This window comes from Zalophus californianus, chromosome 3 (genome assembly GCF_009762305.2).
Source record: "Zalophus californianus isolate mZalCal1 chromosome 3, mZalCal1.pri.v2, whole genome shotgun sequence".
Taxonomy (NCBI): Eukaryota; Metazoa; Chordata; class Mammalia; order Carnivora; family Otariidae; genus Zalophus; species Zalophus californianus.
In genome coordinates, this window is record NC_045597.1 from 10,282,736 (window position 1) to 10,300,035 (window position 17,300).

Consider the following 17,300-nt stretch of genomic DNA (forward strand, 5'->3'; position numbering starts at 1 on the left):
AACATAGGCTTAAACCCAGAGGAAGATATAATGTGGAAAGAAAATAATTTCTTTGGTAGTTAATATCTTAGGATCTAGGTAGGGTAGAAGAGGGGCCTCTGACATAAGTAAGCATATAACTCCAATGACTAACTAATCACTCATGTGTTTTAGCATAATTATTATCCCCATTGATAATATTATTACCCCCATTTCATAAATAAGGAAACAGGAGCAGCAAACATCTGAGTAACTTGCCCAGAGAGCTCCAGAGTTGGCAAGTGATAATGTCAGGCATTAAACGTAGGCAACTGCTGGGCTACCAGTCACTCTTCATGATCTGGACCAGAAGCTTGGAGTTCCTTATCAGCACTGGTGTGGGAAAGACTGGAGGCAGGGAAATTAGATCATGAAGATGAGCTCTGGAAAGAAGAAAAAGACTCAGTACTTGCATCCTAGATGAAGTGTGAGAACAGCCAGGTACTAATGGGGGTTGGAACTGCTCTCTCTTGCCATTCATACACTGTACCACTCTGCTTGCACTTCACAGAAGGATGCGTATGGTAGGAAGACTAAGGGCCCCCAGAGATGTCCACATCCTTGTTCCTGGAACCTGTAAATAGCTTACATGGCAAAAGGGACCTTGCCAATGTGATTAACATTACAGATCTTAAAATGGAAAGATTATTCTGGATTGTCTGGTTGGATCCAATCTTTTTTTTAATTTTATTTTATTATGTTATGTTAATCACCATACATTACATCATTAGTTTTTGACGTAGTGTTCCATGATTCATTGTTTGCATATAACACCCAGTGCTCCATTCAATACGTGCCCTCTTTAATACCCATCATCAGGCTAGCCCATCCCCCCGCCCCCTCCCCTCTAGAACCCTCAGTTTGTTTCTCAGAGTCCATAGTCTCTCATGGTTCGTCTCCCCTTCCGATTGCCCCCCCTTCATTTTTCCCTTCCTATCTTCTTTTTTTTTAATATATAATGTATTATTTGTTTCAGAGGTACAGGTCTGTGATTCATCAGTCTTACACAATTCACAGCGCTCACCATAGCACATACCCTCCCCAATGTCTATCACCCAGCCACCCCACCCCCCCACCACTCCAGAAACCCTCAGTTTGTTTCCTGAGATTAAGAATTCCTCATATCAGTGAGATCATATGATACATGTCTTTCTCTGACTGACTGATTTCACTTAGCATAATACCCTCTAGTTCCATCCACGTCATTGCAAATGGCAAGATTTCAGGGTTTTTTGATGGCTGCATAATATTCCATTGTGTATATATACAACATCTTCTTTATGGTTGGACCCAATCTAATCACATGACTCCTTCAAAGGTCAGATTTCCCAACCTATGTCTGAGGCCCAGAAAGCTAAGCAGCTTTTTGGGGTTATGATACTAAGAGACATGGGATGTCAGTTTTAGCATCATGTCTCAAAATACATGGAAAACTTCCAAGAACCCTATGAAAGAGGTTTTTACTTTGCAAATTTAAAATTTGTAACAAATAAGTTTGCTCCCAGATGTTCCCTTCTCTTTCTGGGGAAATTCTACTTGAAAAATAACCACTGAACCTCTCACATTGACACTATCTGATCTAAACACCCTAATGTTATAAATACGCTTTTCTAGGTTATCAAGGTGTGGGGGTGACCAAGTCCAAGGACAAGGTATCTCAGTCTCTACAGTAGAACAGCAGAGTATTGGGTCCAAATAAAGCAGTACAGCCGAGAGAAAGTACAGATGAAAATCTTTAATTTTTATGTGTCACTTGAGGTAAGACAGGGTGCATTTATCCAAAATGGATGAGCTTAAGAGAGTAGAATTCACACACACACACACACACACACACACACACACACACACACAAAGAGGCCTGCATGAAGGGGGTGAGCTGGTGGTAGGGAACTCCTGAGTGTGTTCTCCAAAACTATGGACATGTTAAGACCATGATGAAAACACATGAATGGAAGCGATGTGGAAACTGGAGTGAGTCTGTTCAACACAATCGTTTACTGGACGGGGTGTTAAAGAACAGACAGTGCTCTTACGTGTGTGGTGCCCCACGCAGGGGCGCAGGGGGGATGTAAAGAAGAAGCAAAATGGGAAGTACCAAGGGGGGCTGGACCGAGTTAAAGGAGGGGGCAAGTAGGGTAGAACATGGTTTGAAGGATGGCGGAGAAGGTTGTAAATGGAAAATAACTAAGAAAGGAAAAACCGAAGAGTGATTCCACAAAATAGGCTTGGAGGGAATTACTCAACTATTCAAGAAAAACACCACTATGAGGAAAAGCAGATCAGTCCTAAGACAGACTATAAAGAGCCAGAAAGTCCAGTTCTCATGAATAATCACAAGCAATTCTCATACTATTTATTTAGCAGTGTAAAAGTCAGAAATATCTGCAAGAAAAAAATTGTTAATATATATCAGGGGTGTTTCCATGTATTTTAATTATTTTTATATTGTGTATGTTTATAAGAATGTTTTATACACAGTCTGAATAAATGTATGAATGCATAATTACATGGATATTAAATGTATTTATACAAAAACATAAAAATTACTCTGAATAATACAATGCAGGATGCAAGGTTCTTTATATCCATAAAGATGTTACAAAAAAAAAGAATCTAAGTTTCAGAGGAATCAGATGACTGGCTCAAGGTTAAGGATACAAGCAATTGAACCCAAGTTAACAGTTCAGACGTGATCCATCTAGGCCTAGATCCACAGCCAGTCAAGTCCAGACTCATTCTGCTACTGATAATTCTTCACTTTATAGCAATTTCAGATTAAAAATAAGCATTTTTTTCTTCCTTAGTAAAGAGTCTTAGCCACTGATTAGGAATTATCTGGTTCCTTCTCCTGACTCTTACTCTATCAGTTCTCTCATACGCCCAATCACTGATTGACCATCTTACTCATCCTTGGGTTCTAAAGCATGTTGATTGTACCTTCAACAGTCTTTAAAATTCATCATTGTTCTATCTTACTCTCTCCCACGGGCTAGAATTGAAATAGTCTCTAAACTGAGCTCTTCCCCATCAAGTGTCTACCCCAACCTCCCCTGCCCTCCAGCACCCTACCCTGTAACTTTTCATGAGTCAGAGTACTAATCAAAGCTCCCATGTTCAAACCACTTCATGGCTCTGATAAGCACAAACTTCACATTCAAGTTCAGAGCTCTCAACAACGTGTGCAACTGTAACTCAAAATATCTAGAACTACTTTCCCCACAGCCCTAAGATCCAGCCAAGCCAAACCTAGAATACTTCACTGGTCCCCAAACACACTCACCACATGCCTTTCTGCCTCTAAACCACTGCTTGGATTTTTCTTCCCTCAGAATTCCAACAGTCCACGTTTTGGAACTAAAAACCTCCCTATGCATAAAGATTTATGTCAAAGGCTACCTCTTTCTCAAGAACTTTAGCCACAATATTTAATTCCTGCCTCAATGAAACTCTCATAGAAATTTGTAGAAATGATATTCTGCATTGCATTATAGGTATTTGGTATTTTCATCTCCCTACTCAATGGGAAGTTGTTATATTGTCTCATCTTTATATCCCTTCAACAGCAGAGGATCTAGTAAATACACAGCACCTCATAAGTATTTGCTAAGTTCAATTTAATTAGCTCTTCCTAGTCACTAAAACTGAAACTCTTTTAAGTGATATATTTCAAAAGTGATTAGAAAAGATCTTAAAAGAACACAATATTTTATTTAAGTATAATCATACCTGTTCAGGGGGTTACTCAGGGATGCCTTGCAATATTAGCTGAAAGTCTATTCTTCTGTAACCAAACACTATACTCTTCTCAAAGAAATATTCCACCCAAATTAGTTTACTTCTCATTTGACCACCCCACACACAGGAATAATCTCTGGGCCAGACCTTTACACTATAGAAGTCCAAGGAAATTCATGTGCCATGAACAAGGAGACACTGGATTATACATTAGTTATGCTTTAATATAAATGTAATCACTTTCGACCAGGCTCAAACTAAAACAAGTATCTTTCTTATGATTCACAGTATAAGAATCCCAGTGGATTCTTATCCCAACTTTAAAAGGGCATGGTGTATCTAATAGAGCTGCTCTGAGGCTGGGCCAAAAGAGCTATCCTTGCTCAACCTTTTGAGCTTTGGATCAATAACAGGCCCAGGCTACATTAAGAAAATTGCTCTCACTGCATCAAATGTCCAACAACTACAAAGCTAAGCTATCTATTATCTATCTATCCATCCATCCGTCCATCCATCCATCCATCCATCCATCCTAGCTCACCTTTGTGCATCTACAATAATATGTTATATGTCTATACACATATTTATATGTATTGAGCACTTTGTGCAAAACACTATTCTAAGAGTTTTACGTGTCAGAGCTCACAACCATCCTGTAAGGTAGGTATTGTTGTTATTCCCATTTTATAGATGAAGATATCGAGGCTCAGAAAGTTTCAGTAATCACCCAAGTTCACACAGCTGTTACGTGGTGGGGCTGGGATTTGACTCCTGGAAATTTTCCCCCAGAGCCCAGAGTATTAAAACCACTCTATGATACACTCTCAGAGCAGGATTTTATTTTCCTCCAAGGGGTATGGAGGTCCCTGAAGGCTACTAGAATACACCACAGAGGTAAAGGCCCAGGTGCACATAAAAACATAGAAGACAACTTGCTATGTTTCTGCCTCACTAGCTACAACGTAGGAACTTTTTCTTGAAGGCAGAATTGAGAAGCTACGTTTGAAGCGCAGAACAAGTAGGCAAGTTGGTGCCGTAGCCCCACCACCGTGCTGTGTGTAAAGATCTCACTGGCCTGGCAAATGTTCTCAGAGCATTTGCAGGGGCAGATCCTGCACCAGGCCCGGTGGAGCAGGCCTTGATGGGCATCAGTCACAAAGAGGAGAATGGAAAACGAACACAGTTATTTCATTCAGCCTTGAAATAAAGAGAAGCATCTTGCCATCCATGGGAATGTGTACATATGCAAACAAAACCATGCATGATTCAGTCCCGCATTTTGTATCAGGGCGGAAAGAATGCAGTGACTAAGATGTTAAGAGTAAACAACAAATCACTTTCCATGAGGGACCAACAAGAGCACTATAGGCAGAGCTTTACAGAAAGGACCCAGATAAGCTTCTTCAATGGGGAAGTTTTATCTGATGGCACCCATAGCTGTTTCACCAGCTGAAGACTACATCCCACCTCTTACTTTTCCAATGAAAGAACAACTCAAAAATGCCCTGAAAAAATGTGTTCGGAACTAATGATATTGAAGAGACCTTGCCGGAGGCAGTACAAGCCAGAGAAGCCAGGTAACAGTCAAATTTGGAATGAAATATTAGACAATACTTAGCTTTCATTCCAAAGGGCTGCCCTTAATAATACTGCAGCCTGTGGGATGGACAACATTAAAATAACGAGCCGTGGTGTTCAGTATTTTTAAAGGGTTGAGCCCCAGCCTTCCCAGGGTAAACCAACCACAGAGAAGCACCTGTGCCCCTCCAAATTACTGACACGATTATTTTCCACTGCTAAGCAGTGTTCATATTAAATACTCTCACTATGCATTTCTGGGCCCAGGGGCCAAGAAAAAACCATTCTGCTATAAACTCATTCTTCACCTCTGTTAGTGTTGGACTCTTATTCTTAACGACATCCTGGGTAAAATAAGTTGTGAATTTTTTTTCCCCCTACAAATCTGCCAAACCCTGGTTGGAATGAATCGTGTTGTCCTTTTACTAACGGAGTGCCTGTATCATTCACAGTGACCCAACCGAGGGTCTGGCCCTAGCAAATGGCACGTTCCTGTGAAACTGGTATAGGCGAGGGCTGTTCTCTACCAAGAAATATCATGACCCATTCCAATATCACAACCTCAATCACTCCCTAAAAATGTACTAGAGAAATGAATTTATTTTTACTGCACCCTTACAAAATACCAAGTTTCACTGCAGCTGAAAATTTCAAGCAGCTAAACCAATACAAAAGCAATCGCTTCTAAGTAAGTATGGATCTGCTTATTTTTTTCCTTGTTATCGTTTTCTGATACACCCTTCTATCAGTGAACTATATCCTAGGGATAAGAAGGCAAATCAAAGACACAACCTGCTCCCCCACCCTGGAATTTGGGAAAATAATATTCTCCTGCTTTTCCTTGGTAAAAAGAAAATCCAGGCTTATGTTCTGCAAATATGACTAACATTCGTGATTGGGGTAGAGGAGCCCACCAGATTGACTTCCTTTGTGAGGAGGTTGGGAGGTTTAGTCTGTAATAAGGAGAGTTATAATTAAGTGAGTGAATCTTACCAATATTATTTCCACTTCAGTTTGGACCCTAGGGCGGACTAAAGTATTGCAACACGTGATTCCAGAGTGGAGGAGCATTAGGAAGCCCTGCGCGAAGGCAGTCACTTCCCAGAGGTCCGTCCGAGGCTCTCCCCGGGAAGTGGCAGAAACCCCCGCCGGCGGTGCGCCCCGGACGCCCAGACGCCCGCAGTGCGCCGGCTGCCCCTTACCTGCGCAGGTGCTCCCGTCGTAGGTCTCGCACACCCACTCGTGGCACTCACACAGCGGCCCGAAGTACACGCCGGGCTCGTTCACGTGACAAATGCAGACCCCGCAGTCGCACCGGCCGCGGCCGTGGCACAGAGCGCCCCCTGGGGGTTGCCCTGGCGCCCGGCACCTGCGCTCCGACTCCGCCCGGGACAGCCTGCACGCGGCACCAGTCGCACTCCTGCAAGGGCGGCAAACCACAGCAGGGCCACGGTCAAGAGCGGACACTGCCCCATTTAAGGAGTCCCCGTTTCCCGCCCAGTGCACCCCTGTGTGGCGACGTTCAACTTCACAGGAATAAAGTTTGAGGTTCCACGTTCCTCTGGGGGCCACCCATGGTCCACCACAAGAGAAATGACCATGAGCCAAAATGTCCGAGGGGTGACCTACACACCCAGGAATAGGACTGCCTTCCGAGTGGACAGAGGTGATCCAGCCCTGCCTCTTGGTGGCTTGCCACTGAATCTTATATGCACATTTAGATTAAATGCAAATGAATGCAAAGTATGACACTTGGCTGACTTTTCAGTACTCTTTAAAAAGTCCCATTGCTAGCTGATGGCCAGGGGCAGCCGTTTTATGAAAAAGAAGAGGTGAATATGTAGGAAGAACTATACATCTTAGGATAGTCTAGGGCATTTTTTTTAAAAAGTTGCATTGAGCAGTGCTTATAAACTCTACTTTTAAAAAGTTTAGCTATCATTATGTGGCCCACAGTCTCTTTCGTGAAATACAATACAACAATGGAATACAGACCCTGTGAAATAATTCTGCCTTATAGGGTATGAGCACACCCCAGGTACACAAAGGATTACCTTAGTCTCATGGCAGAAGTTTCTCCCGGTCGGTATTAAAATAGGAGGAAGTTAAATAGTTATATTTATTCACAGTATTTTCCCGAAGGAAAAGTAAAAGGACAGACATGAAGCAACACGCAGTGCAGATAGACGGAAAGGAATAGGAACAGGTTGAAAACAGTTTATCCCGGGTCCAACTTTCTAACTGCGCTTGGCTTGGGGCAGCCGTCCTACACACTTGAGCCCTGCCACGCAAAGCAGGGCAGGTTCCTCTCAAAGAATAACAAACCAGACTTACCTCAGAGATGGCGAGAAGCTCTGAGGAACAGCTGAGAGCCCCGCGAAGAGAAGGGAGGACGCCAGCAGCAAGAAGTTCCTGAAGGCGGCGGGACGCATGCTGAGCTCCGGCGCTGTGCGGGAGCGCTGCGCTCCCGGCTGGGTGGGGCTCCCGGTGGAGGGGTGGGGGGCGGGGGGCTGCGGCAGGGAGAGGTGCCACCCGCAGGCCGCCTGCAGACGGACACACAGACACCAGGGCGTGCAGGTCGGGCCTCTACCCGGGGCCGCGAGTGCCTTGATGAGTTGCCTGCAAGGATTTGGGCAGCGGCACCGCTCTGGGCGGGGTGCTGGTACCAAACCCCTCAAGTGCAGAGTCTAGGCAGGGAAGTAATTAGAAACAGTTGTACAAGCAGATGGTTTATTTTGACATTAAAAAAAAAAAAAAGGTCCTGTTCACAGATTTGGGAAAATCGTCTCTTTCTTCAAGTGCAGGCCCCAGAAATATTTGACAAGGGAATATTTGGGCTGGTTGATATTAAAGAGACAGATAAAGTAGTCCCCTAGATGTGAAGGGGAAGGGGGCGGCTGGTGACAATGTGGGTGTGAGCACTTGGGTGGGGAATTACTTTCACCAGAGGCTTTGTAAGAAGGTGTACTGCTTGGGGTATGAGTGGTTGGGGGCGGCAAGCACAATGGACAGATAAACTTTCTCTTGTACTTTTTATTCTCTTTTAACTGATGGATCTTTCACTTCTTAAGTCTTTAAAAAAGTATGTCATGCTCCTGGCTGTTTGGGCCAGGAGTTTATCACATCACATTTTTTTCTTCTTGTCTTGGATGGTGCAAACTGTAGTTGTCCCAGATTCACCCCATTCTCCCCCATGAAGAGAGTATGAAGAAACAAAATAAAATGTCTGATTATGGTGTTGACTGCACTGAAAAATCATGAGTGTCACTGATTAAGCACCTACTCTGTGCCAGGCACTTAGTGTCTTTTATCTCTAATTTTAACAATAACCACACATTCGTTTACTCATTTGGCAAACACAGGTTTCGCATCTATCGGGTGCCAGGCTGTGTACCAGATGGAGAGGACACAACTAGAGAATTCAAGAGACATGATCCCTGTTCTTGGAAGCCAGGGGGCTAGTGGACATTCATCAAAAACACAAATACAAAAGGACAAAGTGCAAAGAAAGAGGAATAAAGTTACTTCCAGCTTAGCAGGAGGTGCCTGATCTACTCAAGATGGTGGCATTTGAGCTAAAGGATGAGGGATGAAGAGGAGTAATTTGGGTGCATATGGGGAAAGGGTAGAAGAGTAGGGAAACATTCTTATTCCCATGATAAAGCTCAGGAAGCCAAGGGCGAAGAATGACCTCCTGCTCAAAGTGACTGCCTTGCTCAGATTCATGTAGGAAGTTACAGTGGGGGGGGGGGTTCAGCTGAAGGCTTGGGACCCTCAAAGCCCCATACACTGTCTCCTACACTGTGTGGTCACCGGGGGAGTGTCGTGGAGTGTTGCATTAAAGGGTAGAAAATGTTCTTTCTTTGCTCTAAGCACTTTAGATGCCAAGTTCCTCACCAACTAGAACCATCCAAGCTGCAGGTCTGTGGTTTTAACATCCAGATAAGCTGTAAAAGGACGGGATTTCTTCCTGTTACTTACACAAACAGACATAAGACTACCCCCAGCATTTGCCTCCTGAGGCAAGAAGACAAAGAAGTTCCTCGGAACAGAACCCACCCTTTTCTCTTGCTTCCCCAATCTCCATCTGTACAAGGGGGGCATGGGCCACACGCTAGCCCGCATAACTAAGCCTCCTCCAAATGGTTGACACTTTGTCAACCCTTAAACCCATGGGTTTCTGTGCTGTTGAGGGGATCTGCCATCAGGAGGACAGACCAGGGAAGTGTGTGCACTGGCCAGAAAGTGATCTAGACAGGGAATTCTGGAGTTCCGGATAACTCGGTGTGTGGTTGGGAGGGAGTGACATAGGCTCTGGGTTGGCAAGTTCCCCTGGTCACATGAACTACTCATCCTGTGGGGAGGGGGCGTGTCTGGAGGAGAGACAGAAATTGTTAGAAATGCAAGTTCTCAGGCCCAACTCCAGACCTACTGAATCACAGGGTGACTTTAACAATATCCTAAGAAATCCATTTGCACCTCATAATTTGAGAAGCCTTGCAAAGCACAGGGCCCCAGCCTGGGGCCATGGATGCCTAGATCTAAGGGTAGTACTTACACTCACTCCTGGTTCAACTTCCAGCATGATATTCCTTCCTAGCCACGTGGAACCCTATGAGGACATAGGAACAGGCTCTCCTGCCAACATCTAAAAACCTTGGTGACTCAGAGAATATGGGAATAGTAGAAGGGAAGCATCAATTCCAAAACCTGACTAGGAATTTGCAGGGAAAACATGGGACTTGTAACAAATGAGTCATGTCTTACTTACTTTTTGCGTATTTTTGGAGGGGGGAAAAAGAATCGCTGTGAAATAGGGACCTGGTGTTTGAACATTTCTTCCATGAATTAGACACTTTTTTTTTTTTACCCTATGGTATTTTCACACAGTGTGGTGTGCAACGAGGAATATCATCATTACTGAGTGTGCAGCTGTGAAGTAAAGATCGGATGTACTAGGTGACAGAAAGCATTTACGTGTTCAGATCATTATATTACTTTGCTGTGACTCAAATAATACCCTCAGTAAGTTGAAATAGTTATATCGTGGCTGCCTTGGTGACTCAGTAGAAAGTCTTGGACCCACAGAAACTCTGTCAAAATAAAACGAATAGCTTAAAATTTTCTCCTTTTAGCAAACTTTTATTTTCTATTTTCTGCCAAAGTACTAAATGCCTTGGAAGTGCCTACTTTTCCTCTCTCCTGGAGTGCAGAAACCCCAAGAACGTGCATCCTAATGAGGGTGGGCACAGAGTCCAATTTCTGCCTGGAAGGTCCTGAGTTACTCACCGACCTTTCAGACCTCGGGTCGGCCCTAGGGAAAAGGCAGTGGTTTGGATGCACAGTGGAGGGTGCCTGAGTTGGATGCTGGGCGGAAGGACTTCCAGCATCTGAAATCAAGTTCAAAAGGATTGAAAGCATTCTAGTCTTTAAACAGAGTCCTTGAGTCCTCAGGTCACAAAAATCATAGAATCTCAGGGCTCAAGGGATTTTTTTAAAGGTCGTATGGTCCAAGATTAATTTTTTTGACGATGTACAACACACCTGATGAATGATTAGGTAGACCCAGAAGAAAACAAAAATTAAGGGGAACACATCCCTCTCTGAGAGCAGTTCTGACATTCTCACCCCTTGACTTCAAATCTACTCCTGGAGGTCATTTAAAATAATATCCTGGCCATGGGACTCGCTTAAAATATTTTAAGATATAATGTGTGTGTTTCCCAGTCCCGCCACCTGTCTACATACACCCCAAATAATTCTCCACTTCTCAAGACAAATATTCTCATTCACATCATCTCTTCCTCATGTGTTAACAACTTCAAGACTTCGATACCCTGATTCCCTAAGTGCTTTTGCTGTATCTGGTGCAGATGCTTCTGTAAAGTGGTACATGCACAAGTGAGACCATGAAGGAGGTGTGGTCTGACGTGAGTGGAACTTTTGTTTCATAAAATGGCGCCCGAACACAGAGGGCAAGGGGAGACTGAGAAAGAGGCAGGCCACTCCAGATTGGTAGGGGGCAGGTGTAATAAGCAAAAGAGCTTCCTTACAAGGCTTGTCTTAGGCAACCGCAAGACACATAGATCTCCACACCCGCCTGCCAGAATCTTAAGTGTTGATATGGAGGCCTTAACTGTGTTCAGTCACGTACACCATCCAGATGGTCTCAACAACACATGGCTCTCTCAAGGCTGTGTCCTCGAAAATGATTCCCACTGTGGGAACCATGGGCAGAACGGACATTCCAAGGACGGGAGAGGGGGTGACAAGCCTCTGATTGCCTGCAGCCAGCTCATGGGTCCACTGGCGGCCACGTCCTCTCCGTCGCCTCCTCCAAAAGGAACACATTGGTGCTTTCAGCATTTTTCCTTCATTGACTACATTTCTACAAATAAACTGAAGATTCGCTTAACTGTCTCATTATTCCACTCATGTGCTTGTACAAGTGTGTTTCCCCCAAATACAAGTTCATAATTACTTTGTTAAATTTTATCTGGGCTCACCTCTTTTATTTATTTAATTTATTTAATTTTTTAAAGATTTTTTTATTAATTTAATTTTTATTTATTTTAATTTTTATTTATTTGATTTTTAAAGAGATTTTATTTATTTAATTATTTAAAATATCTTATTTATGTATTTGTCAGAGACAGAGGGCACAAGCGGGGTGGGGGGGCAGGCAGAGGCAAGGAGCCCAATTTGGGACTTGATCCTAGGACCCTGGGATCCTGACCTGAGCTGAAAGCAGACGCTTAACAGACTGAGCCACCCAGGCATCCCTGGGCTCACCTCTTTTATCCAGATTTTATCCAAAATCATTATGGATACTGTTTTCATATTTCTCTCACCCTTTTAAAAGTAAACATGATGAGCATGCTTCCTCCATCTTTATCCACATAATTAATAAGGTAGTTGAAAAAGAAGTAGCCAGAGGACCACCAAACTTAGGTGAAACCATTCTTCAAGACAATAGCAGTTCCCTAGTCAGTATACATTGAACAAGCTATCCATTCTCTTACCAGTGTACAGAGTTGTCTGTAATCAGCCCATTTCGTTCACAAGAATATTATGAAAGGTCTCATCTGTTGTGTTACTAATCTTAGTTTACCAGCGAAAACTTGGTTTTTCACCACCTTTGCTGCCAGCACCTGAAATAGTGCCCAAGACATATTATACACTCGGTACCTATGTGAGGCATGAACATATTAAAGATGCAAAGCATGAATACTAGATCTACGAGTCAACAATGATGCAGGGGATATAGTGGATTCTGGATCAGTTGTCAGATGACATTTGTGAACTCCTGACATCATGTAGATACAACATGAATCCAAATAACACCAACTCCTTTTCTTATATTCTTATATCATTTTTTACCTAATTCCTATAGCCATAATTCTGAGAGTTACCTTTGATTCCTCTCTATAATTCACGTTGATTCCTCCTCTTAGTAATCCAGCCTCCCACTTCAACATCTTCTGTCTTTTTGCTTTTATCTTGTACACCATTGCCGTAGTCTCCCAGCTGGCCTGGATATATCCAGTCTCAACCTTTTGTGTCTACTCTTAGCCAGCTCCCTAGGAGATCCTTCTAACATACAAATTTTATCACCTCCATTTCTTATTGAAAACTATTTTAATAGCTCTCCATTGGTTATAGCATAAAGCTTAAGTACTCTATGATTTCACACAAGACACTTTATGTTTGGACCCTGACCATGTCCATAGTGAATGCTCAACCCAGATGCCCACTCGAGGGCCCATGCACCCATCCCCTGGTTGATGGCAGTAGCCACAGCTGACAGCCCCTTGCACCCCTCACTGGGAATTGCCCAATGTTTCAGAAACAGCCTTCGCTAAGGCTGATCCCTCATATACAAGAAAGTCTCCTAATCCCCACTTGCAACAGTGTTGACATCCTTACAGCCCTCTTTATGGGTATGGTAGAGCTCCATCATTGTGCTTCATGTCAACAAGGCAGGGAAGACTCAAAAATGGAAGGCAGCAAGATATGTGAGATGTGAGGCTGAACAAGAAGATTTTTTAAGAAATGTGCACATATGGATGTATGTACTTATTATTCCCTTCTGAATTTCCTCCCTTCTTTCTTTCCTACAATCCTTCCTCCTTCTTTCTGTCTAAAACTGCTCTCCTGACCAGACTCCCTTCATTCTGTTTTATTTTCTTGGCAGCCCTCACCAGGGTCTAACATTATGTTTTTGTATTTATTTACCCACTGTGTATAATCTACCACTCCCCCATTTAAATGCAAGTTCCGGGAGCGCCTTGGGTGGCTCAGTCAGTTGAGCATCTGCCTTCAGCTCAAGTCATGATCCCAGGGTCCTGGTATTGAGCCTTGCATCTAGGTCCCTGCTCAGCGGGAAACCTACTTCTCCCTCTACCCCTCCCCCCCATTCGTCCTCTCTCTCTCTCTCTCAAATAAATAAATAAATCTTTAGCAAAATAAATGCAAGTTCCATGAGAACAAGGATTTTTCTCTCTTGTCCTTTGCTATAACTCCAGTACCCTGCACAGAGTAGAATCTCAACAAATATTGCTTAGAGAATGATTGAATGAATGAATGAATGAATTTTAAAAGTTTGATACATCTTGATTAAATTCAACAATTTGAACTAAAAGAGAGAATTTCAGGTTTCATGGAAAGAAGGAATCAATACGTTGTTAAGAGATGAGTTTAGGCAAGTAAACTGTAAAAATCAGCAAGAGAATTATGTCGTGAAAAAAATCAAGCATGCTAATCTAGAGTCAGATAATGAACAGCTCCTACTGTGTGTATGCAAGCTAATTGTTCAATCACTTAGAGTCAAGTTTGAAGTAAAAAATAATCTCATTTTCACTAAAAACCCACTTTTAGCCAAAAGGAGGCTTCCAGGTTTTCAAATGGTAAAAGGTGCGCTAAAGCTTTCAGGAGGCCAAAATATTCCCGGGCAGCAATAAAAATAAGTTTAAATTTCCAAGAAAAAGAAATTTTCAGCTGGGCCAGAGCTGTGGAATAAAAAGGTGTTTAGTTAACATCTATTCCAGACATTAGTGCAGAACCAGAAGGCATTTTTTTCCCTCCCATGTAGTAAAAACACCTGGAAATATTAGAAGCCTTTGGGATAAGAAATGACCTTTCAGCTTCTGAGTATTTTTGCAGTTCTAGTTGATGCTGAAGGGAAATTTTAGGGGAAAAAAAATCTAGAAGTTGTTTTCATTAACTTCGGGGGAAAAAAATTTCTCACTTCAATATTATTTAATTCCAGCGAATAAACTCTCAGTTCTTAGAGTCATGCTCAGCTGTTAATCAGTTAATAGCAACTGGGAGGATGTAATCAAGAGTGGACAAATAGAGAGAACACTGGACTATTTGTTCAGAGAAGGGTTTCTGATGCTGCCGTTTTCATCCCCTAGCTGCCTGATCTTGGCTGGCTTCCTTAGCCTGATGAATTTCAGTTTCCAAAATGGTATGATTAAAGAGAATGTTGGTTTTCTCCAATTCTAAATTTCTGTGACTATATTTTCGTTGTACATTTGTCCAGAACCTTCCAGGAAAAAAGAGGAATAGGAATATATATATATATATATATATATATACACATATATACATATATACACACACACACACACATATACACACATCATAAGTAAATATATATATTATTATACAAATATATTTATAACATATTATATAAATAAAATATAATATATAAATAGTATATAATACCTTGTATGAATATTTATGCATCATATTCATATATATTCGCTTACATGTATACATATCTCAGAGATGGAAATACTTAGTTTTCTCGTAGTGGGCTTTTATATGAGCTGGTTTATATAGTGAAGTCCCCAGAAGTTAAAAATATTTCATTTATGTGTCGTTTTATTTGAACTCTGCGCCAGAACCTTTCCCACTCGGGGGGCTGGTTTACAAAGTTGCTCAGTAGTAACCTCTTGGTTTCTTCCTCCCCGGAGCACTCCTCAGGGGGTTCGTGCAGTGAACACCTGAGGGTTCCCTGTTTTAACTCTTATCCACACTAGTGCTTCCATTACCTTCACTATCATTCCAACCTAAGTGGGACCCATTCTACATAAATCAGGAAAAAATACAGACTAAAAGGACATTATCTATGAGATCACCTAGGTGAGGAGAGATGCTTGGCAGGTTGCGAGCTAGCGTCTGCGTTAGAAGCCTTGCCTTGAGTGTGTTGTCTGAGACAGTGATGAGCACTGCGGGAGTAATAACAGCAGCATAAGATCCTGTAGCGGAGCTGAACGTTTTCCCACAATAATATGCAACTTATAAAGTGGAATTATAGGTATAAAAACCATTATACGGACCTTGATGTAATTTGTTGGACTAAGCAACTTGTGAACATTGTCTTGCGAATAAAATCGTCAGCAAAACCTTTTATTTTCATAAACAAGGAAGGATTTCAGTCTTATGCAACATTTCAATGGATATAAGCCTGGTAATCAATGCAGATAAATTACTGTAAATACCAATTAAATCGCTTTAGGAAAAGAGAGAGGGGGTAAATGAGGCCAATAACTAAAAAGAAGAAAAACCAAGTAACTGAGTAAGACCCAGAATGATAAAGCCAGTTTTTCAAGAGCGAGCAGCTCATTATCTTGGCTGAGTAATTCAGTTGCTGACCACTTCTCTTCCCACCTTCTGCTTTCCCCTTGTCTACAGCAACACTATAAATTACACTGGCCTTTCAAACCCTGGCTGAAATGGTCAAACAGCTCATTCTCTTAATCAATTCTGCCCCTACATCAGTTGCTTTGACATTATGGAGTCAAATGAAGCTTCATATTCAACAACTGAAAACCTAAATGTCTTTCGTAGTTCCTAGTATACGGAAAGGATATGGACCACAATGAGAAAATTGAGGTCATTGTTTTGTAATAATCGTATTTTTAATTAACTCTCTTCCTAAGACTATTTACAATTGATTGGATTTAAGTGTGGATACAGAGGTAGCATAGATTTCTTTCAGTTGGTGATAAAACTATGAAGTGAAGCAAGAAGGTCTTAATTAAATGATTTAGCTTGTGTATTTTTTTATTGTGTTGGTTCTTCCAAAGCTTTATTGCAGTGGCTTAAACACCTAAGTTCTTTAGCACTGGTGAAGTAACAAATAATTGAAAATTCAAGGCCATTCACTTTCATCGAAAACCTATGATGTGTCAGTCACTTCCCACACCATCCGCTCAAGATCCCTCATCATTTCATGTACCATACAGAAAGACAAAATGTGGCCAACTAAACTGTGACATGTCTTCTTATCAGTTAGCTGTTTTATTTTATACTTATTTAAAGAGATCTTTTAGGCTTATTTAGAATTGCACTTATTTTTATCGTATCTCTCTATTCTATAAATAAAAGGGAAAACACAAGTGAAAAAAATTGGTTGAGATATTCCTAAAACTCCTTTGCAAAATCCAACTATTCACTATTCAACTTAGAATTGTATGACTGTGTTTTTCATACCACATCATCCTCTGTGTCATTAAGTGTCGACTATGCAATTCTACCGAAGACAATCTATAAAAGAAATCAAAACGTTTTGGTGCTGACTTATTAGCATATTTGTATAGCTAGCCAAATTTTAGTTCCAACTTCTAGAATCTTGCTCAAAGCTCCTCTGAATCTCTATGGTCCACACCCAGTCACCACACCCATTTGGCTCCAAGATTGCTCTGCTACTGTCTCTGGGATTTTATTCCAAGAGGCTGACACCACATTTGCAAGTTTCAAGATTAGAGCTTTGGACATGTGTGCATCCTTGTGACTGCCTTGGCTGACATAGATTGCACAATGCCATCAATTGCCATTGATCTGATTTCAGATTCTTTTTTAAATATGAAAAGTTTTTTTTTTTTGTACTTTTTAGGGGGGAGCAGCAGAAAGAGAGGGAGAGAGAGAGAATCTCAAGTAGGTTCCATACTCAGCGTGGA

The 17,300-nt window shown here is 41.9% G+C and overlaps 1 protein-coding gene across 2 annotated transcripts in view; it reads right to left on the reverse strand.

Moving 5' to 3' along the window:
• ITGBL1 (integrin subunit beta like 1) overlaps window positions 1-7,775 on the reverse strand; it is a 207,071-nt gene extending 199,296 nt beyond the window's left edge. For both annotated transcript variants that reach the window (XM_027590090.2, XM_027590089.2), the window contains exons 1-2: window positions 7,666-7,775; window positions 6,534-6,751 (exon numbers count right to left, since the gene is read on the reverse strand). In XM_027590090.2, coding sequence (XP_027445891.1) covers window positions 6,534-6,751; window positions 7,666-7,763 — 316 coding nt within the window. In that variant the 5' untranslated portion in view covers window positions 7,764-7,775. The remainder of the gene's footprint in view (window positions 1-6,533; window positions 6,752-7,665) is intronic.
• Between the last annotated feature and the right edge of the window lie 9,525 nt (window positions 7,776-17,300).